The sequence below is a fragment of the Phasianus colchicus genome, unplaced genomic scaffold (assembly GCF_987193195.1).
Source record: "Phasianus colchicus unplaced genomic scaffold, bPhaCol1.hap1.1 HAP1_SCAFFOLD_43, whole genome shotgun sequence".
NCBI classification, from domain to species: domain Eukaryota; kingdom Metazoa; phylum Chordata; class Aves; order Galliformes; family Phasianidae; genus Phasianus; species Phasianus colchicus.
The window spans coordinates 1,465,452-1,488,310 of record NW_028325223.1 but is presented as its reverse complement, the minus strand read 5'-3'; the positions used below and the strand labels follow the sequence as shown (position 1 = coordinate 1,488,310).

General features: G+C 51.7%; 3 protein-coding genes across 9 annotated transcripts; 2 read left to right on the top strand and 1 right to left on the bottom strand.

Annotated features, from left to right (window-relative positions):
* Positions 1-56: 56 nt before the first annotated feature.
* LOC149912143 (zinc finger protein 2-like) lies at positions 57-5,630 on the bottom strand. 4 transcript variants are annotated; one of them, XM_090132730.1, is made up of 5 exons: positions 3,982-5,630; positions 2,823-2,903; positions 2,512-2,638; positions 1,837-1,950; positions 57-1,738 (listed from the first exon to the last, which is right to left on the bottom strand). In XM_090132730.1, the coding sequence occupies exons 1-5, from the start codon at positions 4,345-4,347 to the stop codon at positions 1,512-1,514; spliced, it is 915 nt and encodes a 304-aa protein (XP_089988856.1). In that variant the 5' UTR covers positions 4,348-5,630; the 3' UTR covers positions 57-1,511. The 4 variants fall into 4 exon arrangements, with proteins under 4 accessions (XP_089988856.1, XP_089988857.1, XP_089988858.1 ...); XM_090132731.1 differs by having other exon boundaries at positions 57-1,735; XM_090132732.1 differs by having other exon boundaries at positions 1,837-1,947.
* Positions 5,631-10,304: 4,674 nt separating this feature from the next.
* Positions 10,305-16,314, top strand: LOC149912142 (zinc finger protein 2-like). Of its 4 annotated transcripts, none has more exons than XM_090132735.1 (5): positions 10,306-12,390; positions 13,468-13,548; positions 13,733-13,859; positions 14,421-14,534; positions 14,636-16,314. In XM_090132735.1, the coding sequence occupies exons 1-5, from the start codon at positions 12,025-12,027 to the stop codon at positions 14,857-14,859; spliced, it is 912 nt and encodes a 303-aa protein (XP_089988861.1). In that variant the 5' UTR covers positions 10,306-12,024; the 3' UTR covers positions 14,860-16,314. The 4 variants fall into 4 exon arrangements, with proteins under 4 accessions (XP_089988863.1, XP_089988861.1, XP_089988860.1 ...); XM_090132734.1 differs by having other exon boundaries at positions 14,633-16,314; XM_090132736.1 differs by having other exon boundaries at positions 10,307-12,390; positions 14,424-14,534; positions 14,633-16,314.
* A 1,222-nt stretch (positions 16,315-17,536) lies between these two features.
* Positions 17,537-19,766, top strand: LOC149912141 (uncharacterized). The gene has a single exon (XM_090132729.1). The coding sequence runs from the start codon at positions 17,553-17,555 to the stop codon at positions 19,422-19,424; it is 1,872 nt and encodes a 623-aa protein (XP_089988855.1). The 5' UTR covers positions 17,537-17,552; the 3' UTR covers positions 19,425-19,766.
* The last annotated feature ends 3,093 nt before the right edge of the window (positions 19,767-22,859 follow it).

Here is a 22,859-nt window from a genome sequence, read left to right as displayed (position 1 = left end):
ATTCCACGTGCTGACATTTGTTTTCAGAACAAAAACAAGACTACAGTGAAGAAAGCTTCAGAACAACTCAGCTACTTTATTCACCCCCTTCCCTTTCCACTACAAATGGTTCTCAGAAAACCTCCAAGAATCACATTACTGCTCTCCTGACCCTTCTCCCAGATTCATCAGAGCACTCACAGATCACTGAGAGCAACACATGCACAGACACACAGAACATCCCTACACTGCCGCTTCTCCTTAGGAAATGGCATCAAAAAGCTGCTGGCAGGAAGAGCAGAAGAGGAAAGCGGGCATGGTGAGAGAACTGCTTAGGGCAGCAAGGAAAGGCCATCTGAAGCTCCTGGCTTAAGTCCCTTCTGCAGAGGGTGCCAGTGGTGCACCAGAAACACCACCTGCAGGGCCAGCGAGGAGCTCTGCCCTCTGCACAAGGCCCTTCTCACACTCAAGGCAGTTCTAAGGCTTCCAGCCACGTGAACTCACTGGTGCAGGCACGGATTGGACTTCACTTCGGAGTGCAGACACTCCGGAACCTCAGCAGGTTCCAGCTGTGGCCAAAGCTCTTCTTGCAGGCTGCACATTTGTAGGGTTCCTCACGTGGATACACTGGTGTGCTCCCAGTTGAGCTCCCAGCTCTGGACAGACCTCTTCCTGCAGTCAAGGCACTCACAGGGACTCCCCTGGTTGCTTCTCTGGGGACTACTGACGGTACAGGTCCAGACGAAGCTCTTCCCAAACACTCTGCAGACAGGATTTCTTCCTTCCTGGAGACATATCGGCCAGCTGAGGTCTCCTTTGGGTCCTCACCTGCTGCCCCACAGCAGAGGAGTTTCTACAGGGAAGGTAAGAGGTGACTCTCCTTGCACACAGCCCTGGCAGAAATGTGCCACCTGGCAGAGGATTTCCTGTGGCTGTGACACATCCCACCCTGGACTCTGCTTTGTATGACCACTCAGCAAAGCAACTGCAGCTGGAGGAGAGCAATATGCATAATTCTCATGCAAAGAAGGAAAAGAGGATTCAGTTTGGCCACAGAGCTCTTCCTCGACTCAAGGGATTTGTAAGGTCCATCACCACACAAAGCCATAGTTGGTCACCAAGCTGGGGCTCTGGCTGAAGCTCTTCCCACGTTCATGTGTCTGCAGGCTCTGTACCTTGTGTGGCTGTGCTGGTAGGTAACGAGACTGCAACTGCTTTTGAAGGTTCCCAGCGTCTTGAGATGCTTCTACAGCCTGCGTGCGCTGTGGATGTGCTGGTGGATGTTGAGACTAGACCTGCGTTTATAGCTCTTCCCACGCTCAGGACACTGAAAAGGTCTCTCCCCTGTGTGGATGCGCTGGTGTTGCTTCAATTCAGAACTGCTTTTGAAGCTCTTCCCACACTCAGGACACTTGTAGGGTCTCTCTCCTGTGTGGATGCGTTGGTGGGAGGTGAGGTGGGATCTCCTTTTGAAGCTCTTCCCACAGTCAGAGCACTTGTATGGACTCTTTGTTGAGCGTATGCACTGGTGGTTAATGATGCTGGATATGCTCCTCTTGACCTATGTTGAAGTCCAGTGGGATGCTTCCTGTCTTTCGCAGACACTTTCCCTGTGACTTCTTGATGTGCTCACCCTGACCTTGCTCCAGGCCTCCTTGGACATCCCTTCTGATTTCTTCCACACAGGCACTACTGCATCGCCTTTCAGCCACACCACTTTCCTGCTGATCCTCCAATATATCTGTAATCCCAATTCCTGCTGGATGAAAGAGGAAATCCAGAAATAGCACACAGTGCCCAAAATAAAACACAGAGATGGCTCTTCCTGCCCCAAACCTCTTCCCTCCACCACCTCACCTGGGCTGAGGTCTCCTGGCACGGCCTCAGGGCTACGCACATCTGGGATCCAGGGCTCTTCTCCTCCTTCAAGCAGGGAGATCACCACGGGTCTGGGGGCTGCAAGTGGAGCTTCTACGAGAGAAACAGGGGAGATGAGAACATTTCCATCCTTCTGGCACAGTGCCTGTTCAACAGCTCCACTCTCTGTCCCTCCCCAGGGAGAAACCACACTTTGGGCCTGAATGATACTGGCCCACAGCTTCCTTTCGAGCAAAGAATGCTTTCACAACTCTGAAAATTATGAATGAACACCTTGTTTCTTTTCTGAGAATATATCAATGAAGAAGGCATCAAAATGTCTATGGCAACTGAATGCAAAATCCTACATGGTAAAGGAGTAACCAGGGAGTCGTGTATGAGCCGGAGCTGGTGGTACCGTGCAGCGCACCGACAGAAGGGCTGGTTTTCTCCCTCCTGGATGATGCCCGCGTGCCAGCACCGACCCTGGGGCATTTATGAGTCTGCCGTGCATACTAACCCCTCCTGAAACTCACGCTTCTCAGTGTTTCCTTTGTTGCTGTCGTCGTTATCAATATGTAACTGCACGGCTATTATTCTAGGCCCGGCCTGCAAAGGCTCACTCTGCACAGCCAAAGGTGCCCTAACGAGGAAGAAAGGCAGCAAAGCCCTCACCCAGCGAGGCCACGCACTGGTACGTCTCCAGCATCACGTCCCGGTAGAGCGCTCGCTGCGCAGGGTCCAGCAGCGCCCACTCCTCCCTGCTGAAATACACGGCCACCTGCGCAAAGCTCACGGGCTCCTGCAAGCAAAGAGGCTCCTTGCTGGGAACAGCCCAGGGAAGCAGCTCGCACAGGACACAAACTCCCGTCCCAGCCGCTTCTCTGGCCCCAGCACACACGTGCTGCATGAGGGCACCTCCCTCTCCCCCGGCATTCGCATCCCTCGCCCCTCGCCCTCTCCTGCCTGCTGCCCCCAGCCCCTACCTGACACGGATGTGCTGCGGCCATCTGCTGCTCTCCTGCAGGTGAGATGATCACGGCCGGAAGGAAAAGTCGAACTGGAGCCTGCAGGGACAAGAGAAATGGCAGGGGAGCTGTGACAGAACGCAGCAGTCCCTGCCCCAGCCCAGCCCTCCACAGCCCATCTGCAGGACACTGCCTGGGCGATGGCACAGCAGGCCTTGCACAGGAACACAAGCAGCAACAGCACGGGCAGCACTCTAGCTACAGCTGATTACAAATCACACAGCTGACTCAAACTGGGGGGCAGAAAGCACTGACACCCGGTTCAACAGCTGAGGGTACATGAACTGTATGCCTAAAGGCAATGCAGAGCAATGAGTCAGTCATCTTACCCCTAAACAGGGAGCAGCCCAAGCGCCCCTTGAGCCCTCCTGCACAGCATTGGGTGCACAACAGGAGCTCCCCACAATCAGGGATGTCTCTTGAGGTCACACCTGTACAGAGATCCCTCTCAGCTTGATGTCAAGACACCTTGCTGACACAGACCTTCTTTAAGAGACCCAACATTAGTTTGGAGCTTCCTGAGCTTCTAAGGGGTTGTGTTACAATGAATATCTGAAGGTAATCATAGAATTATACAAGGGCCTGGGTTGAAAAGGACCACAGTGACCACCTAGATTCAACCCCCGGCTGTGTGCAGGGTTGCCATCCATCAAACCGGGCTGCCCTGAGCCACATCCAGCATGGCCACGAATGCATCGAGGGATGGGGCATCCACAACCTCCCTGGGCAACCTCTTCCCGTGTGTCACCACCCTCTGGGTGAAAAACTTCCTGCTAATATCCAACCTGAATCTCCCCTGTCTCAACTTAAAACCATTCCCCCTTGTCCCGTCACTATCCACCCGTGTAAGCAGTCGATCTTCCTCCAGTTTATGCGTTTCCCTCAAGTCCTGGAAGGCCACAATGAGGTCTCCCCGGAGCCTTCTCTTCTCCAAGCTGAACGAGCCCCGCTCCCTCCTTGCACCAAGAATGCCTCGGCGGCTGCATTTCCCTCCTCCCCCCCCCCAGGGGGCGCTGCTCCCCACTCAGCTCAGCACGCACCCGGCGCTCGCTTCCAGGGCCCGTTCTCAGCACCGGGTGCCCTTTGCACGAGGCAGCCCGGGCTGCGCTTTGCTGACCTGCTGCTCGGGCGGTTCTCCACGCGTGCTCCAGTCAGCCCGCAGGCTGTCAGCTTTCCAGCGTCTATCACACGGCCCAGTGCCGGAGCTGGCGCCGATGCTGGACGTGCTCAGGGCCCGCAGCTGAGCGCTAAAGGCATCTGCGGCTGCCCGGTCAGCCCGAACAAAAGCCTCGGGAAGGGTTTGCACGACCCCAGGTGAGCCATCAGCCCGGCGCCAGGCGCACAAAAGGTAACGCGGAAAGGGCCGCTGGAGGCAGGTGTTGCTGCTGCGTCCCCGAAGGGAAACTGCGGGCTGCCGGGGAGGGCGAGGGGAGCGGAAAGTAAGACACTCCAAAGGACTTATCGGGGAGCTGAAAGCTTCCATGGATCCATGCGTGTACAGCTGCGGAGCGAGGTCATCTCGTGCCTCCCGTGGCCCAGAGGGAGAAACGCAGTCGCAGCTGGGCTGTTACACAGAGCCAAGCGGGCAGCAGAGCACGCTCAGCTCCTCTGCTCGCTCCCTCTCTGTCCCAGCTCCAACCCCTTCCTGTGGCCCTCGGATCCCAACCCGGCTGCAACACGCCTGGGAACCGCTGCTCCCGTCCCCTCGGGGTGCTGCTCGCAAGGAGAGGGAGAGCTTCCTGCAGCACGGGGACAGTGCGCGAGGGGATGGGTAAAAAAAAGCGCACAGAGAAACGGGAGTAAGGGATACAAGCAACCAAACAACTACTGCTACTGAACAAAATCTAATTAGTATTAATACTGCTTGACGGTAAGAACTCTGTGCCCTGATTTAAAAAGAATCTCTTTCTTTCTTGACGTCCCAAAGCTGCAGGTCATCTACTAGTCCTCAAGTAGTGCTGCAGCCCTCCCCAGTCCCTGCCTCGAAACGGCGTTCACCTGGAAGAGAAAACTGCCTGCAGCTCCTCTGCACGAGCCACGAGGGGCACCTACCTCGGGTGCGGAGCAGGCTGCTCCCACCTCTGGCGCAGGCAACCGGGCTCCTGGGAGTCGCTCCTGGGAGAGCAGGGGATGCCGAGTGCCCGCAGCCCGGAGCTGGCCGCAGGACGGCCTTGCTGCACCTCCTGCCGCCGCGGTGCTGCCCGGATGGCTTCCAGCCAGGCTCTGGCCGCTTCGGCACAGCCTCAGGTGCCGGGCAGCAATTCCCACAGCGAGCACGCCCCGAGCCGGCTGCCAGGCCTTGGCAGTTTCGCAGCTCGTTCTCGTGGCACGTCTGCACCCGGGGGAGGGAGGGGGGATGGGGGCTGTGTGTTGTTACGCTAATGAAGCGTCGCTCTCTGCTCCGTCCCTTTGCTGCCTTTGCTGGGGCCATTCGCACATCCTTGCGGTCGCACATCCCCACGTTGCTGTCCTGGCGCTCCTTTAACTCCTCTCACCCGTGAGCAGGTCCCAGAAGAGGCAATCTCCGGCTGCCCTGCTCTCGAGGGCAGCATCTCCCTGCAGCTGGCTCACTTCCTCGCTGAGCGCTGCCCATGGCACTCATGGCACGTTTCTCCTCACTGAGCAAGTGACGTCTGTTTCTAACGACTTCCTATCCTGCTTTCTCAGTTCGGTCCTCTCTGCACGGCATGAGCATGGTTAAGCTCTCTGCTGTACGAGGGCCGGCGCTGCTGTTTGCTGCTGTAGATCTACAGACTTTAAGGTCACCCAGAAGGAACCGCCCTCGGCTTAACCGGGGGTTTGTGTCCAGGAAAGACTGCTTCCTGTTCTGCTTCATTTTCTGTGGGGCAAACATGGCCTGCAAATTTCACTTGGCAGTGTTTAAACTCTACGCATCTTTCTGCAGGGGATGTTCCTCTGAACTTTGCTGTGATCACAGCCGCATCTCTTTCCTTTGCGCTGATAACCCAGTTGTACACATGGCCAAAAGTACTTCCTCCGCTCACGTCAGAGCTTTCCAAAAAGAAATGGTTTTGTAACACATTCAAAGGGCCGTTATCCCTAACGCAGAGGGGGTCAATGCATCCTCTTCTGACACTAATTCACTTCACTAGAAATAAACCATCCAATAAAGCTGTGGAAGCCAGAGGGCCTATCTATAAGGGGGTCATTCCCCGCTTCACTCTTTTCCAAGAAGTTCTCTGTATCCCTGGAGGAGGAGCCGTTCCACTGAAGCACTAAGTCTCCTCCTGCATAATGTCCTTTCTAGTTCTCAGGAAGGGTCTTACATTGAGGCCTGTCTATAGCTGTACATTGAATTTAGGTCCTTTTTCCTATTGTTGCCATTTTATTTGCACACCTAGGCCTACTTCCTGCTGCATCCCATAGTGTCCAATTGGTGGAGAGAATCCCACACTGAGGGATTTCCATTCCTCCATCTCTTGGTAAGGCTGTACGTATCCAACAATCAGGGAGCTTTAGGCTAACTGCTATTCCTTTAGTGATGTTTAAATAGGTATTTTCATGCCAGGCTGAAGCAAGTCTTATATAACACGTGCAACGTATAAAACACATTCTAAACATATTGTCTCTTAATCCTTAGCTTCAATGGTCTGGTCTTCTTAATAGTCCACTGTGGTTGAGATGTCTTCTTAACTCACGATGTTTACTCCTTCACCTTGATCGCTATATATGATGTTCTGGAACCCCAAATCTTGGAATTATATCTTGTAACAATATTTTAGTTACTCCCTGCACCTTGTTGGTCCTGCAAGGGAAAAGCCTCTGGCCAGCCCGAAAAGGTGTCTGTTAATACCAACGTACACCTATATATATTTTCTTGGGAATTCAGAGAAATCAATTCACCATTGTTGCCCAGGATAACGTCCCTTCCCTATTTGTCCCATGGCACCCTGGGGCCTGTTCTAGGATTATCCTGCAACCAAATCTCACATTGCTGTGTTACCTGCTTAGAGGCGGTGGATAAATTCCAAGCCACGATCTGTTGGCTCAACTATTCATACAGGGCCTCGGTTCCCCAGTGAGCTTTCCTGAGCTCAGCCATGATTATGGCCCATAACAGGGAGGCGGGAGCTATTATCTTGTTTTGAAGCCTGCACCTCTGTGTCCTCTGTTTCTGAATACTCTCCAAGCCCCTCGATTAGTTTATCCAGGTCCTGTATTTTGTTTCCTTTAATCTCCTCTGAACCAGAAGGAAATAAAGATATTCTTGCTCTGATTCGCAAAAGACCTTTGGAGATATAGACAAGTTCAGCAGACATAGGGGGAAAAAACAAAAGATTGTAACTGTTTGTGCCAGACAGAACCTCTGGACGTGATCACGCGACATCTGGCTTGTACACCTGGCATGGGAGCGAGCAGATGCTATCAAGGTCAAGTTGACCAGTGGCAAACCTGAGGGGGCTGACGGAGGTGAGAGGCAAAGAACCACGGGTTCACGTGTGACAAAGGAGCAGATGGTGGACTGCCAAATGGTGGGAGAGTCCATCACTTCTACGTGGAAGTGCTTTACGTTGCCCCAGCCAGGAACAGATGGGGAAGACGACCTGCGCAGAAGGTCGAGCTGCATCTCACTCAGGAACGGTTCCACGGCAGGCTGGCAGCAGGGCGTGGAGAGCAGCACACTGCTGAGTGGCTGCTGACGGAGTACTGCACCGAGATGGGGGCCCTGATGCTCCTTCCTCGTCAGGGAGAGTGAGACTTGGGATGGCACAAGAGGGACGAGCCCAGCTCTAGTGCCACCTCCTTCAGGGCAGGATGGAAGATCCAGCACTGCCGCATGCAGCAGGAGGGTCACAATTCATAAGACACTTGACCAAGAGCATATTGTTCAAGTTCACTGTACACAATAAAAGTTTTTGTTCTGCACTAACAACAGAGTCTGTGTCTAATTGCCACAGCCTTCATCTGCTTTGCCTTCCTCAACTTGTATGATGACCTTTGGATAGGATTTTAAAAGGGCATAGAGAGTTTTTACCAGTATTCCATAGTTGTATATCCATATGCAACACCACCTTGTCATCCCTAGGAAAGTCTGGAGCTCCTTTGCTGTTTGAGGTTCCACAGTCTGGCAAATTGCTTCCTTCCTCGTTGTTCTCCAGGGTTTGGGATCCAGCAGCAACTTCGTAACCCAAATAGGTTACTTGTGGCCGTGCCATCTGGGCTTTCTGTGGAGAAACTCAGTAGTCATTAAGTCTGAGAAAGTTTAGCAGACTAATTGTCCTTGCTGTGCATACCTCGTTTGTATTGGTAGCTATCAGAAGGTCATCCATGTACTGTAACAGGGCTCCTTGTCCTGGGTCCGTACCTATTGCTCCACTCTTTGGCAAGTGGTTCCTGAAAAGAGTGGGACTTTTTTTTTTTTTTTTTTAACACATGGAAAAGCGCTGTTCATGTAAGTTATGTTGGGTTGTGTTGTTCTTCCTAAATCAGGATCCTCCCACTCAAAGGTAAACATGAGCTGATTCTCTGGACTCAACGGTAGACAAAAGATGGCATCTTCTAGGTGGAGAACGGTAAACCATGCCAATTCCCCTGATAATTTTGTAAGCAGCATGTATGGGTATGCTACCAATGGGTATAAACCCTACACTATTCTATTGATGGCCCTTAAATCCTGTACTCACACTCCAATAACAACCCTGTCTCCGAAAACTGTCAATTACTGGCCGGATTCTTTTCCTGTCTCCGAATTCGAGGGGGTACTGTTTAATCCAAACAGACTGAGCTTCCTTCTTTATTCTGATTGCTATTGCTGCTGCATTCTTAGCTCTTCCTGGGGTTTCTATTACCCACACCCCAGGACAGACTTGATCACTTCCTTTGTCTGGGATCCTTGTCCCAGCAGGGGTAGTGATCAGTGCTAAATAAGCACTGCTATTAACAGTTCTTCTTTGACCTTAAATTCCGATTCTCCTTTCAACTTGATTTCAGCTTCCAGTTGTTCTAGTAAATCTTGCCCTAGTAAAGGCTTTGGTGAATTTGGCACCTTCAAAAATTTGTGTATCCCTACCTGTTTACAAATACGAAGTTGTAAAGACTTAAGAAAGTAAACCTCCTCACTTTTGCCAGTGGCTTCCCTTACGGTTACAAATTCATCACCTAATGGAGTTAGAGAAGGATTTAACACCCAATTAGATGCTCCAGCCTCTTCTACGAATACCACCCTTTGCAGCAATTCCTTCCTTAGCTTAATCTTCTCCACCCTTAACTGTTATTGCATCTATTACCAAATCCAGCACCTCTTTTTGCACTAAGTGCTTTCCCGTTCCACTGGGGCAGAACCTCCTGGGCCCTTCAGCTCCCCTCCTTCAGCTCTTCCTGAGGAGATCTCTGGGTCCTAGAGCCCTGCTCTCAGCTCCTCCCCTCCTAAGGCTTCCCGTGCTAACACTGGGATATCAAGTTTCCCAGGTCTCTGCAGATGAAGGCTATTCGCTTCCAGCATCTCATCTCCTGCCTTCGCAAAAACAATATTCACTGCTAAGTGCTCATCACCTTCCAAACACCACTGATTACATTTTTTAATTAAAGTTTTCTTGCTCACGAGGCCCCCAGGCTCTCCAGCAATACCTCAAGTGGAATTTGCCTGGGAACTTCCTTTCCCCGTGCTCCTCCATACTAAACTTCACTGAGTCTTTATTGTTCCTAAAGCCCACACCTTATAGCTGTACGTTAGTGTGACCAAATACATACTCCTCTTTAAACCCCAGCCCACAACGCCAACCGAAATGCCAATTTCCTCTATTCCACTGTAATTCCTGCACACTACTACAGTTCAAGCCTCTGACAACAAATACAGGGTTAAACAAATATCCAGTTAAACTCAATTCCCACATTCACACCACTCACACCTCCGATCCAATATTTAGCATTCAAAGCAGCCACTTATGAAGTCTCCGCTGCTGGGTAATGGAGTCTGCCTACTTCCCCAGGGCATGGGAACACCAAATTCCCTGGGCAAGACTATAACCAATGTTCCCCAGCAACAAGAGCACTTGTGTTGTAAATGGAATTCCACAAGCAATAATTCTATAACAGAAACACTTAACAATCACAAAGATAACGACAGTGAAAAACCAATTTGAACATTTACACGTTACATGGTCCAACCAGGCCCCTTCCTGGCAGCTAACTGCAAATGCCCCTGAATACATCTATTGTTGTGATATTTTTCCAAAGTATTACAAAGCTTACATTCCTGAGCGTCACTCTCAGGGTGCCTTGCAAGATTTCACTGTGAGGTGCTCGGAATTCTGAGATACCTCCCCAAGTGGGACCCTGATCCCGAGGGTTGTGCTGCCACACTGATCACCATCACCCAGCCTACAGCTGTGGATCCACCCTCAGGGGGAGCACACTCGCTCTGACTCGCGGAATCAAACTCTATAACCCAGAGTTAGGTTATAAAGCAGGTATGTTTTATTCAGCATTTGGCGCCAAGTTGGGTGCAAGGGGGATAGCTCCTCCAAACTTGCACCCCGTAAGGAAGAAGCTTGGTACAGATACAGGCTGAACGAATACACAATCAGTGGAATTCACGTGCGTATTCATTACATTCCTGACTTATCGACATACAGTCCTGCCATGAGCAGTGGGGGTCTCCTTTGCATGGGAGGAGAAGACACATTGTCTCTGACAGAAATAATCCGATCCTGATCCATTCTTTGTGTCAACAGAGTTTCCAGACGCCCTTTTCTTATCTGACCACACATCCTGCTTATCTACATTCCTAAACAAGAGTTAATCCTTATCTTGTCCTTTCCTTACTCAGCTCCTTCACCCCCACATAGGATATCTCCTTAAGACATATGGGTCCCTGTACCTGTAACGCACCTGGTCCGCACCAGGGCTCTTTCTCTGCCCCACAGTGCATGTGTGGGTCTCCAGAGTTTTTAGCATAGCCGGCCCTCGTACAGCAGAGAGCTTAACCATGCTCATGCCGTGCAGAGAGGACCGAACTGAGAAAGCAGGATAGGAAGTCGTTAGAAACAGACGTCACTTGCTCAGTGAGGAGAAACGTGCCATGAGTGCCATGGGCAGCGCTCAGCGAGGAAGTGAGCCAGCTGCAGGGAGATGCTGCCCTCGAGAGCAGGGCAGCCGGAGATTGCCTCTTCTGGGACCTGCTCACGGGTGAGAGGAGTTAAAGGAGCGCCAGGACAGCAACGTGGGGATGTGCGACCGCAAGGATGTGCGAATGGCCCCAGCAAAGGAAGCAAAGGGACGGAGCAGAGAGCGACGCTTCATTAGCGTAACAACACACAGCCCCCATCCCCCCTCCCTCCCCCGGGTGCAGACGTGCCACGAGAACGAGCTGCGAAACTGCCAAGGCCTGGCAGCCGGCTCGGGGCGTGCTCGCTGTGGGAATTGCTGCCCGGCACCTGAGGCTGTGCCGAAGCGGCCAGAGCCTGGCTGGAAGCCATCCGGGCAGCACCGCGGCGGCAGGAGGTGCAGCAAGGCCGTCCTGCGGCCAGCTCCGGGCTGCGGGCACTCGGCATCCCCTGCTCTCCCAGGAGCGACTCCCAGGAGCCCGGTTGCCTGCGCCAGAGGTGGGAGCAGCCTGCTCCGCACCCGAGGTAGGTGCCCCTCGTGGCTCGTGCAGAGGAGCTGCAGGCAGTTTTCTCTTCCAGGTGAACGCCGTTTCGAGGCAGGGACTGGGGAGGGCTGCAGCACTACTTGAGGACTAGTAGATGACCTGCAGCTTTGGGACGTCAAGAAAGAAAGAGATTCTTTTTAAATCAGGGCACAGAGTTCTTACCGTCAAGCAGTATTAATACTAATTAGATTTTGTTCAGTAGCAGTAGTTGTTTGGTTGCTTGTATCCCTTACTCCCGTTTCTCTGTGCGCTTTTTTTTACCCATCCCCTCGCGCACTGTCCCCGTGCTGCAGGAAGCTCTCCCTCTCCTTGCGAGCAGCACCCCGAGGGGACGGGAGCAGCGGTTCCCAGGCGTGTTGCAGCCGGGTTGGGATCCGAGGGCCACAGGAAGGGGTTGGAGCTGGGACAGAGAGGGAGCGAGCAGAGGAGCTGAGCGTGCTCTGCTGCCCGCTTGGCTCTGTGTAACAGCCCAGCTGCGACTGCGTTTCTCCCTCTGGGCCACGGGAGGCACGAGATGACCTCGCTCCGCAGCTGTACACGCATGGATCCATGGAAGCTTTCAGCTCCCCGATAAGTCCTTTGGAGTGTCTTACTTTCCGCTCCCCTCGCCCTCCCCGGCAGCCCGCAGTTTCCCTTCGGGGACGCAGCAGCAACACCTGCCTCCAGCGGCCCTTTCCGCGTTACCTTTTGTGCGCCTGGCGCCGGGCTGATGGCTCACCTGGGGTCGTGCAAACCCTTCCCGAGGCTTTTGTTCGGGCTGACCGGGCAGCCGCAGATGCCTTTAGCGCTCAGCTGCGGGCCCTGAGCACGTCCAGCATCGGCGCCAGCTCCGGCACTGGGCCGTGTGATAGACGCTGGAAAGCTGACAGCCTGCGGGCTGACTGGAGCACGCGTGGAGAACCGCCCGAGCAGCAGGTCAGCAAAGCGCAGCCCGGGCTGCCTCGTGCAAAGGGCACCCGGTGCTGAGAACGGGCCCTGGAAGCGAGCGCCGGGTGCGTGCTGAGCTGAGTGGGGAGCAGCGCCCCCTGGGGGGGGGAGGAGGGAAATGCAGCCGCCGAGGCATTCTTGGTGCAAGGAGGGAGCGGGGCTCGTTCAGCTTGGAGAAGAGAAGGCTCCGGGGAGACCTCATTGTGGCCTTCCAGGACTTGAGGGAAACGCATAAACTGGAGGAAGATCGACTGCTTACACGGGTGGATAGTGACGGGACAAGGGGGAATGGTTTTAAGTTGAGACAGGGGAGATTCAGGTTGGATATTAGCAGGAAGTTTTTCACCCAGAGGGTGGTGACACACGGGAAGAGGTTGCCCAGGGAGGTTGTGGATGCCCCATCCCTCGATGCATTCGTGGCCATGCTGGATGTGGCTCAGGGCAGCCCGGTTTGATGGATGGCAACCCTGCACACAGCCGGGGGTTGAATCTAGGTGGTCACTGTGGTCCTTTTCAACCCAGGCCCTTGTATAATTCTATGATTACCTTCAGATATTCATTGTAACACAACCCCTTAGAAGCTCAGGAAGCTCCAAACTAATGTTGGGTCTCTTAAAGAAGGTCTGTGTCAGCAAGGTGTCTTGACATCAAGCTGAGAGGGATCTCTGTACAGGTGTGACCTCAAGAGACATCCCTGATTGTGGGGAGCTCCTGTTGTGCACCCAATGCTGTGCAGGAGGGCTCAAGGGGCGCTTGGGCTGCTCCCTGTTTAGGGGTAAGATGACTGACTCATTGCTCTGCATTGCCTTTAGGCATACAGTTCATGTACCCTCAGCTGTTGAACCGGGTGTCAGTGCTTTCTGCCCCCGAGTTTGAGTCAGCTGTGTGATTTGTAATCAGCTGTAGCTAGAGTGCTGCCCGTGCTGTTGCTGCTTGTGTTCCTGTGCAAGGCCTGCTGTGCCATCGCCCAGGCAGTGTCCTGCAGATGGGCTGTGGAGGGCTGGGCTGGGGCAGGGACTGCTGCGTTCTGTCACAGCTCCCCTGCCATTTCTCTTGTCCCTGCAGGCTCCAGTTCGACTTTTCCTTCCGGCCGTGATCATCTCACCTGCAGGAGAGCAGCAGATGGCCGCAGCACATCCGTGTCAGGTAGGGGCTGGGGGCAGCAGGCAGGAGAGGGCGAGGGGCGAGGGATGCGAATGCCGGGGGAGAGGGAGGTGCCCTCATGCAGCACGTGTGTGCTGGGGCCAGAGAAGCGGCTGGGACGGGAGTTTGTGTCCTGTGCGAGCTGCTTCCCTGGGCTGTTCCCAGCAAGGAGCCTCTTTGCTTGCAGGAGCCCGTGAGCTTTGCGCAGGTGGCCGTGTATTTCAGCAGGGAGGAGTGGGCGCTGCTGGACCCTGCGCAGCGAGCGCTCTACCGGGACGTGATGCTGGAGACGTACCAGTGCGTGGCCTCGCTGGGTGAGGGCTTTGCTGCCTTTCCTCCTCGTTAGGGCACCTTTGGCTGTGCAGAGTGAGCCTTTGCAGGCAGGGCCTAGAATAATAGCCGTGCAGTTACATATTGATAACGATGACAGCAACAAAGGAAACACTGAGAAGCGTGAGTTTCAGGAGGGGTTAGTATGCACGGCAGACTCATAAATGCCCCAGGGTCGGTGCTGGCACGCGGGCATCATCCAGGAGGGAGAAAACCAGCCCTTCTGTCGGTGCGCTGCACGGTACCACCAGCTCCGGCTCACACACGACTCCCTGGTTACTCCTTTACCATGTAGGATTTTGCATTCAGTTGCCATAGACATTTTGATGCCTTCTTCATTGATATATTCTCAGAAAAGAAACAAGGTGTTCATTCATAATTTTCAGAGTTGTGAAAGCATTCTTTGCTCGAAAGGAAGCTGTGGGCCAGTATCATTCAGGCCCAAAGTGTGGTTTCTCCCTGGGGAGGGACAGAGAGTGGAGCTGTTGAACAGGCACTGTGCCAGAAGGATGGAAATGTTCTCATCTCCCCTGTTTCTCTCGTAGAAGCTCCACTTGCAGCCCCCAGACCCGTGGTGATCTCCCTGCTTGAAGGAGGAGAAGAGCCCTGGATCCCAGATGTGCGTAGCCCTGAGGCCGTGCCAGGAGACCTCAGCCCAGGTGAGGTGGTGGAGGGAAGAGGTTTGGGGCAGGAAGAGCCATCTCTGTGTTTTATTTTGGGCACTGTGTGCTATTTCTGGATTTCCTCTTTCATCCAGCAGGAATTGGGATTACAGATATATTGGAGGATCAGCAGGAAAGTGGTGTGGCTGAAAGGCGATGCAGTAGTGCCTGTGTGGAAGAAATCAGAAGGGATGTCCAAGGAGGCCTGGAGCAAGGTCAGGGTGAGCACATCAAGAAGTCACAGGGAAAGTGTCTGCGAAAGACAGGAAGCATCCCACTGGACTTCAACATAGGTCAAGAGGAGCATATCCAGCATCATTAACCACCAGTGCATACGCTCAACAAAGAGTCCATACAAGTGCTCTGACTGTGGGAAGAGCTTCAAAAGGAGATCCCACCTCACCTCCCACCAACGCATCCACACAGGAGAGAGACCCTACAAGTGTCCTGAGTGTGGGAAGAGCTTCAAAAGCAGTTCTGAATTGAAGCAACACCAGCGCATCCACACAGGGGAGAGACCTTTTCAGTGTCCTGAGCGTGGGAAGAGCTATAAACGCAGGTCTAGTCTCAACATCCACCAGCACATCCACAGCGCACGCAGGCTGTAGAAGCATCTCAAGACGCTGGGAACCTTCAAAAGCAGTTGCAGTCTCGTTACCTACCAGCACAGCCACACAAGGTACAGAGCCTGCAGACACATGAACGTGGGAAGAGCTTCAGCCAGAGCCCCAGCTTGGTGACCAACTATGGCTTTGTGTGGTGATGGACCTTACAAATCCCTTGAGTCGAGGAAGAGCTCTGTGGCCAAACTGAATCCTCTTTTCCTTCTTTGCATGAGAATTATGCATATTGCTCTCCTCCAGCTGCAGTTGCTTTGCTGAGTGGTCATACAAAGCAGAGTCCAGGGTGGGATGTGTCACAGCCACAGGAAATCCTCTGCCAGGTGGCACATTTCTGCCAGGGCTGTGTGCAAGGAGAGTCACCTCTTACCTTCCCTGTAGAAACTCCTCTGCTGTGGGGCAGCAGGTGAGGACCCAAAGGAGACCTCAGCTGGCCGATATGTCTCCAGGAAGGAAGAAATCCTGTCTGCAGAGTGTTTGGGAAGAGCTTCGTCTGGACCTGTACCGTCAGTAGTCCCCAGAGAAGCAACCAGGGGAGTCCCTGTGAGTGCCTTGACTGCAGGAAGAGGTCTGTCCAGAGCTGGGAGCTCAACTGGGAGCACACCAGTGTATCCACGTGAGGAACCCTACAAATGTGCAGCCTGCAAGAAGAGCTTTGGCCACAGCTGGAACCTGCTGAGGTTCCGGAGTGTCTGCACTCCGAAGTGAAGTCCAATCCGTGCCTGCACCAGTGAGTTCACGTGGCTGGAAGCCTTAGAACTGCCTTGAGTGTGAGAAGGGCCTTGTGCAGAGGGCAGAGCTCCTCGCTGGCCCTGCAGGTGGTGTTTCTGGTGCACCACTGGCACCCTCTGCAGAAGGGACTTAAGCCAGGAGCTTCAGATGGCCTTTCCTTGCTGCCCTAAGCAGTTCTCTCACCATGCCCGCTTTCCTCTTCTGCTCTTCCAGCCAGCAGCTTTTTGATGCCATTTCCTATGGAGAAGCGGCAGTGTAGGGATGTTCTGTGTGTCTGTGCATGTGTTGCTCTCAGTGATCTGTGAGTGCTCTGATGAATCTGGGAGAAGGGTCAGGAGAGCAGTAATGTGATTCTTGGAGGTTTTCTGAGAACCATTTGTAGTGGAAAGGGAAGGGGGTGAATAAAGTAGCTGAGTTGTTCTGAAGCTTTCTTCACTGTAGTCTTGTTTTTGTTCTGAAAACAAATGTCAGCACGTGGAATGAAGAGAGGGAAAGGTGCAAGCAGGATTTGGTTTTGGTGCCTCCTCCAGCCCAGTGCTTGCTTTTGGGGAGGCATTTCTTTCACACAGCCCCATCATCCTTCCTAACCGTGCTGCACATTGGTTCTGCTGCTCTTCTCGAATGCTTTAATCAGCTGGTCAGAGCAGCTGTATGACGCCAAGCCTTGTTTGTCTGCAATAAAACTCCAAAAAGCTGAGCTTGTTCTTCCTCAGTGCACCATCCCAAGTTTCTGGAGGTGGTGGGAGCAGAAGGCAATGCAAACCCACGCGGTGCACAAGCTGCTCATCCCCAGAGCACAGAGATATCAGAGTGCTCTCCAGTGCGTGCCTGCCTTGCAAGTGATCTCTTTTGAGCTTGAAGGTTTTTGCTTTGTGTCATGGTTTTATGTTTTTTTGATTTTCAATATTCCACATCAAAACATCACGTACTGGAATTAAAGTGTTAATGCTCCAATTCCAGGTACCTGTCCCTATACATTATGGAAGTCATGGGATCTGACCCTTGCGGGTGGGGCGGTCTCTTACTGCCTGGCAGTGGGTGCTGGAGGTGCTTTCCCAGCCGTTCCAAGCTTTTCAGGTTTGACTCGGTCTCGGGAACTCTCTCTCATATCTTCTTTGATTTATTAGTCTCAATTTCAATCAGATTGTGTTATATTGTGTTATCTTGCATTCCGATATCATAGTTAGTAAAATAAGTTTACCTCCATAGATTGTTGCCGCTGTTTTTTTTCCCCCCTTCCTTCCTTCCATTTTTGTGGGGCCAGGCAGGGGGTAGGGGGGGAGTGGGGAGGGCAGGGGCCGACTGCCCCCTGTCACGGGCATAAATTGATCTTCTTAACTCTGTGACAGATTTTGGTGGAGAATGCGGGCATAGCTGCTTTTTAGCTCTTAGAAAGATTCTCGCTCTCTGCTCTTAGAGAGCTTCGTTAGGGAGCATTATCAGTAGTTCAGGTTTTTGTGCTGGAAAAACTTGACCTTGAAAGTCCAGGCGTACTGCCAGTATTCTGGGATATTTGTAAACTTTGAGCACTGCTTAGTCTGGGTAGTGCCTTTTTTCCTTTCCGCCCTCTCTTGTTAGCTTCAATTCATTAACCCCTTTTGAGCAGAAGCCAGCGGTGAACCCACTCTTTATCGTGGGAGCGCTGTGTAAGGGATTAAAAGCTATGGTGTTACTCGCGACCTATTGGCCAATCATCAATGTCATAATCACTTGTTGTGGAATTGTGTTCATATATAACCACATAAGGGCACTGATGGAGACGCCTGTATGGTACCTATATTGGTACCTCTATGCAATGTGGTATGATATGAATTTTGACACTTGCATCCCAGATGGAATGGCTAATTTTACAAACCACACGATGTTCAAACCAGTTTCCAGGCTTTCCTCTCGGTTTATCAGACGTTTTTCCAATGCTGAGTTAATTCTCATGCTTGTGGGCGTATCAGTCCTGTTCATATCAGTCTCTCTGAATGTATTCCAGTACAGGAATAGTAAGCAGAAGGAGTCTCCTCCAAAACCAGAGAATGCTGACTGGCAGGGAATATGGAGAGGTTTAGGAAAAATCTTAGAAGCATGGGGACCCGCAATGTCATGGGATTTCACTCTTGAGCACCTGTGGGATCCCCAGAAACTTAGCCAGTATTTGAGTCAGGGACGGTGCGGCTTATGTAAATCTAAGGAGGTACAACTTATTTGGGGTTTGGCTTGTGCTTACTGTGCCCTATATAATACTGTTTTGGAGAGAGAGAGTTTCCGAGCTGAGGTTCAAGCCAAAGGGGAGAATCTCCAAGTCAAATCTGATCAATTACAGGAGACACCAGTAACAATATCAGTTGCCCCTGTGGAGGGCAAGAAATGGAAACGAGTGTCCTCACGTCTAGAATGGAAAAAAGAAGAAGCGGACGAGGAGGTGGAGGAAGATCCAGGTGAGGGGCCCTCCTCGGAACCACCATCATCAAGAAAGGCAAAAGGAAAAACAAAGAGACATGCAGAAGAGAGTGATGAAGAGGAAGTCTCTATTACTACTCATCGGCCTCTGAAGATGACTGAAATCCAAGGCTCAGGAAAGGAGTTTACACGGCGCCCAAATGAAACTCTCGTTTCCTGGTTGCTTCACTGTTGGGACGGCGGGGCCAGTAGCTTGTCTCTAGATGGTAACGAAGCTCGCCAACTAGGAGCCATTGAAAGAGATCCAGCTATTGACAGAGGAATTAGTCGATGTTTGGATGGGGCTGCCTCCCTCTGGGAACGAATGTTAATAGCTGTGAAGGAAAGGTACTCCTTCAGAGACGGCTTGAAGCCTGTGATGAAAAGGTGGGATACAGTTGAAAAGGGTATCCAGTATTTGAGGGAAACAGCTGTGGTGGAAATGCTGTATGACCCTAACTTTGTTCTTAACGACCCACACCAAGACCACGATCCTGAGAAAGTGAGGACAACGCCTGAAATATGGCAGAAACTCATAACAACAGCACCAGACAGATACGCTGCTACACTAATGGCAGCATCGGACAGATACCAGGACCAACAGAGAAGACCCTTAGTTTTTGAATTGATTCTTACGCTCCAAAGCTATGAACAACAGCTACCCCCAACTCACGCCTCCATCACCGCCATCTCACAAATGACGGAGCAACTGAATGAAATGCGAGAGCAAGTGTCTTCACTGATGAATCGTGACAAACCTGTAGAAGTATATGAAACGCTTGATGAAGGTCACAATAGTCAAAAGAGTCTACTGAAGGAGATGAAGGAGCTGATGAAACTAATGCGGATCCAACTAACTAAAGACGATGAACCCTCCTTCTCAGGTGCACCATCAAAAATCTCAGCTGTTAGAGGCAAGCGCTCTCCAGCTCCAGGAAGGAATCCTACATCGCGACTTGCCTTGTGGCGTTACTTACGTGAGCATGGAGAAGACATGAGGAAGTGGCACGACCAAGCTACTCATGTACTACGAGCACGGGTGAGAGAATTACAAGGCAGATCAACCGCCAGTGCAGTTGCTCCGGTTACCACAGGTAATGAATAGAGGGGCCCTGCCCTCAGTCAAGGGGGGAAAGAGATAATAGAGTTTATTGGACTGTGTGGATCCGATGGCCTGGCACATCAGAACCACTGAAATATAAGGCATTGGTGGATACCGGTACAGTGCACTCTGATGCCCTCGAGTCATGAAGGGACAGAATCAATCCATGTTTCTGGAGTGACTGGGGGCTCTCAAGAATTGACTGTGTTGGAGGCCGAGATAAGCCTCACTGGTAGGAACTGGCAAAAGCACCCTATTGTGACTGGTCCAGGGGCTCCATGTATACTTGGTATTGATTACCTCAGAAGGGGATACTTTAAGGATCCCAAAGGGTATCGATGGGCCTTTGGAATAGCTGCTGTAGACACAAACAACATTAAGCAGATGTCTGTTTTGCCTGGCCTGTCAGAAGATCCGTCTGTTGTGGGACTGCTACAGGTAAAAGAGCAACAGGTACCAATTGCTACAAAAACGGTGCACAGACGGCAGTACCGCACCAATTCATAACCGCTCCCCATTCATAAGTTGATTTGTCAACTAGAGAGTCAGGGAGTGATCAGCAAAACTCACTCGCCTTTTAACAGCCCCATATGGCCAGTGCGTAAAGCCAGCGGAGAATGGAGGCTGACGGTGGACTATCGTGGCCTGAATGAGGTCTCACCCCCACTGAGTGCTGCTGTGCTGGACATGTTAGAACTCCAGTATGAACTGGAATCAAAAGCAGCCTAATGGTGTGCCACCATTGACATTGCTAATGCCTTTTTCTCCATTCCTTTGGCCAAAGAATGTAGGCCACAGTTCACTTTCACCTGGAGGGGTGTTCAGTATACTTGAAACCGTTTGCCCCAGGGGTGGAAACACAGCCCAACCATTTGCCACGGGTTGATCCAAACTGCATTGGAACAGGGCAGTGCCCCTGAGCACTTGCAGTACATTGATGACATCGTTGTGTGGGGCGATACAGCAGCAGAAGTCTTCACAAAAGGAGAGCAAATAATCAGATTCTTCTGCGTGCTGGTTTTGCTGTTAAGCGGAGCAAAGTGAAAGGACCTGCTCAGGAGATTCAGTTCCTAGGTATAAAGTGGCAAGATGGCCGTCGTCACATCCCGACAGATGCGATCAACAAAATCACCGCTATGTCTCCACCCACTAGTAAGAAACAGACACAATCTTCTTTGGGTGTAGTGAGCTTTTGGAGAATGCATGTTCCAAACTACAGCTTCATTGTAAGCCCCCTTTATCATGTGACGCGAATGAAGAATGAGTTTACATGGGGCCCCGAGCAGCAGCAGGCTTTTGAACAGATTAAACAGGAGATAGCCCGTGCCGTGGCCTTAGGGCCAGTACGGACAGGGCAGGATATAAAGAACATCCTCTACACTGCTGCTGGAGAGAAAGGTCCCACTTGGAGTTTGTGGCAAAGAGCCTCAGGAGAGACCCGAGGCCAACCCCTGGGATTCTGGAGTCGGGCCTACAAGGGGTCGGAAGAGGGCTACACTCCAACTGAAAAGGAGATCTTAGCCGCGTATGAGGGGGTTCGGGCTGCTTCTGAAGTGGTCGGTACTGAAACACAGCTCCTTCTGGCACCTCGACTGCCAGTGCTGAACTGGATGTTTAAAGGAAAGGTTCCCCCCACCCATCACGCAACTGATGCCACTTGGAGTAAGTGGATTGCGTTGATTATGCAGTGAGCGCGGATGGGGAACCTCAGCCATCCAGGGATCCTAGAGGTCGTCATGGACTGGCCTGAAGGTAAAAAGTTTGGAACATCACCAGCAGAAGTATCATGAGCTAAAGAGGCCCCACCATACAACGAATTACCAGAAAATGAAAGAAAGTATGCCCTGTTCACTGATGGATTGTGTCGTATTGTGGGAAAGCATCGCAGATGGAAATCTGCTGTGTGGAGCCCCACAGGACGAGTTGCAGAGGCCACTGAAGGGAAAGGAGAATCAAGCCAATTTGCAGAGGTAAAGGCTGTCCAACTGGCCTTGGATGTGGCTGAACGGGAGAGGTGGCCAATGCTTTATCTTTACACTGAGTCATGGATGGTGGCAAATGCTTTGTGGGGGTGGTTACAGCAGTGGGAGCAAAATAACTGGCAAAGAAGGGGTAAACCTATTTGGGCTGCTGAACTGTGGAAAGATATTGCTGCCCAAACAAAGAATATGGTCGTGAAGGTGCGCCATGTAGATGCTCATGTGCCCAAGAGTCGGGCTACTGAAGAACAGCAAAATAACCACCAGGTGGACCGAGCTGCCAAAATTGAGGTGGCTCAGATAGACCTGGACTGGCAGAACAAGGGTGAATTATTTCTAGCTCGGTGGGCTCATGAGACCTCGGGCCATCAGGGGAGAGATGCAACATATAAGTGGGCTAGAGACCGAGGGGTGGACTTAACTGTGGATGCTATTGCACAGGTTATTCATGACTGTTAAACATGTGCCATAATCAAACAAGCCAAGAGGATGAAACCACTCTGGGAGGAAGGGCGATGGCAAAAGTATAAATATGGGGAGGCATGGCAGGTTGATTCTATCACCTTGCCACGATCTCGCAGTGGTAAGTGTTATGTGCTCACCATGGTGGAGGCAACCACAGGGTGCCTTGTAACATATGCAGTACCCCATGCTACCGCCCGAAACACCGCATTGGGTCTTGAGAAACAAGTCCTGTGGCGACATGGCACCCCAGAAAGAATTGAGTCAGATAATGGGACTCATTTCAAAAATTCTCTTGTAAATACTTGGGCCAAAGATCATGGCATTGAGTGGATTTACCATATTCCCTACCATGCACCAGCCTCTGGTAAAATCGAACGATACAATGGGTTGTTAAAAACAATGCTGAAAGCAATGGGTGGCGGAACATTTAAGCACTGGGAGAAGCATTTGGCAGAAGCCACCTGGTTAGTCAATACCTGAGGATCCATCAATCGTGATGGTCCTACCCAATCCAGCTCCCTACATACCGTAGAGGGAGATAAGGTCCCTGTTGTACATGTAAAGAGCATGTTGGGAAAAGCAGTTTGGGTTCTTCCAGCTTCTGGAAAGGGCAAACCTCTCTGCGGTACTGTTTTTGCCCAGGGACCTGAGTCCACTTGGTGGGTAATGCAGAAAAATGGGGATGTTCAATGTGTACCACAAGGAAACTTGATGCTGGGGGAGTGCAGACAGTAATTCTATGTATATGTATATAGACGTGTGTGTGTGATGCATTTTTAATCATTTTGTTTGTTTGTATATGTATGTGTATATATATATATTAAGCATGATGTAGTGATGTAGAATAAGGGGTGAAATGTCATGGTTTTATGTTTTTTTGATTTTCAATATTCCACATCAAAACATCACGTACTGGAATTAAAGTGTTAATGCTCCAATTCCAGGTACCTGTCCCTATACATTATGGAAGTCATGGGATCTGACCCTTGCGGGT

Bases quoted from the DNA above. Each gene is read 5' to 3' on its own strand.
- LOC149912143 (XM_090132730.1), bottom strand. From the start codon at position 4,347: ATGGAAGCTTTCAGCTCCCCGATAAGTCCTTTGGAGTGTCTTACTTTC. The intron at 2,904-3,981 runs GTCAGCAAAGCG...TTGTCCCTGCAG, and splicing joins GAGAACCGCCCGAGCAGCAG to GCTCCAGTTCGACTTTTCCT. The intron at 1,739-1,836 runs GTGAGGTGGTGG...TCTTTCATCCAG, and splicing joins GCCAGGAGACCTCAGCCCAG to CAGGAATTGGGATTACAGAT.
- LOC149912142 (XM_090132734.1), top strand. From the start codon at position 12,025: ATGGAAGCTTTCAGCTCCCCGATAAGTCCTTTGGAGTGTCTTACTTTC. The intron at 12,391-13,467 runs GTCAGCAAAGCG...TTGTCCCTGCAG, and splicing joins GAGAACCGCCCGAGCAGCAG to GCTCCAGTTCGACTTTTCCT. The intron at 13,549-13,732 runs GTAGGGGCTGGG...CTTTGCTTGCAG, and splicing joins CCGCAGCACATCCGTGTCAG to GAGCCCGTGAGCTTTGCGCA.
- LOC149912141 (XM_090132729.1), top strand. From the start codon at position 17,553: ATGGTGTTACTCGCGACCTATTGGCCAATCATCAATGTCATAATCACT.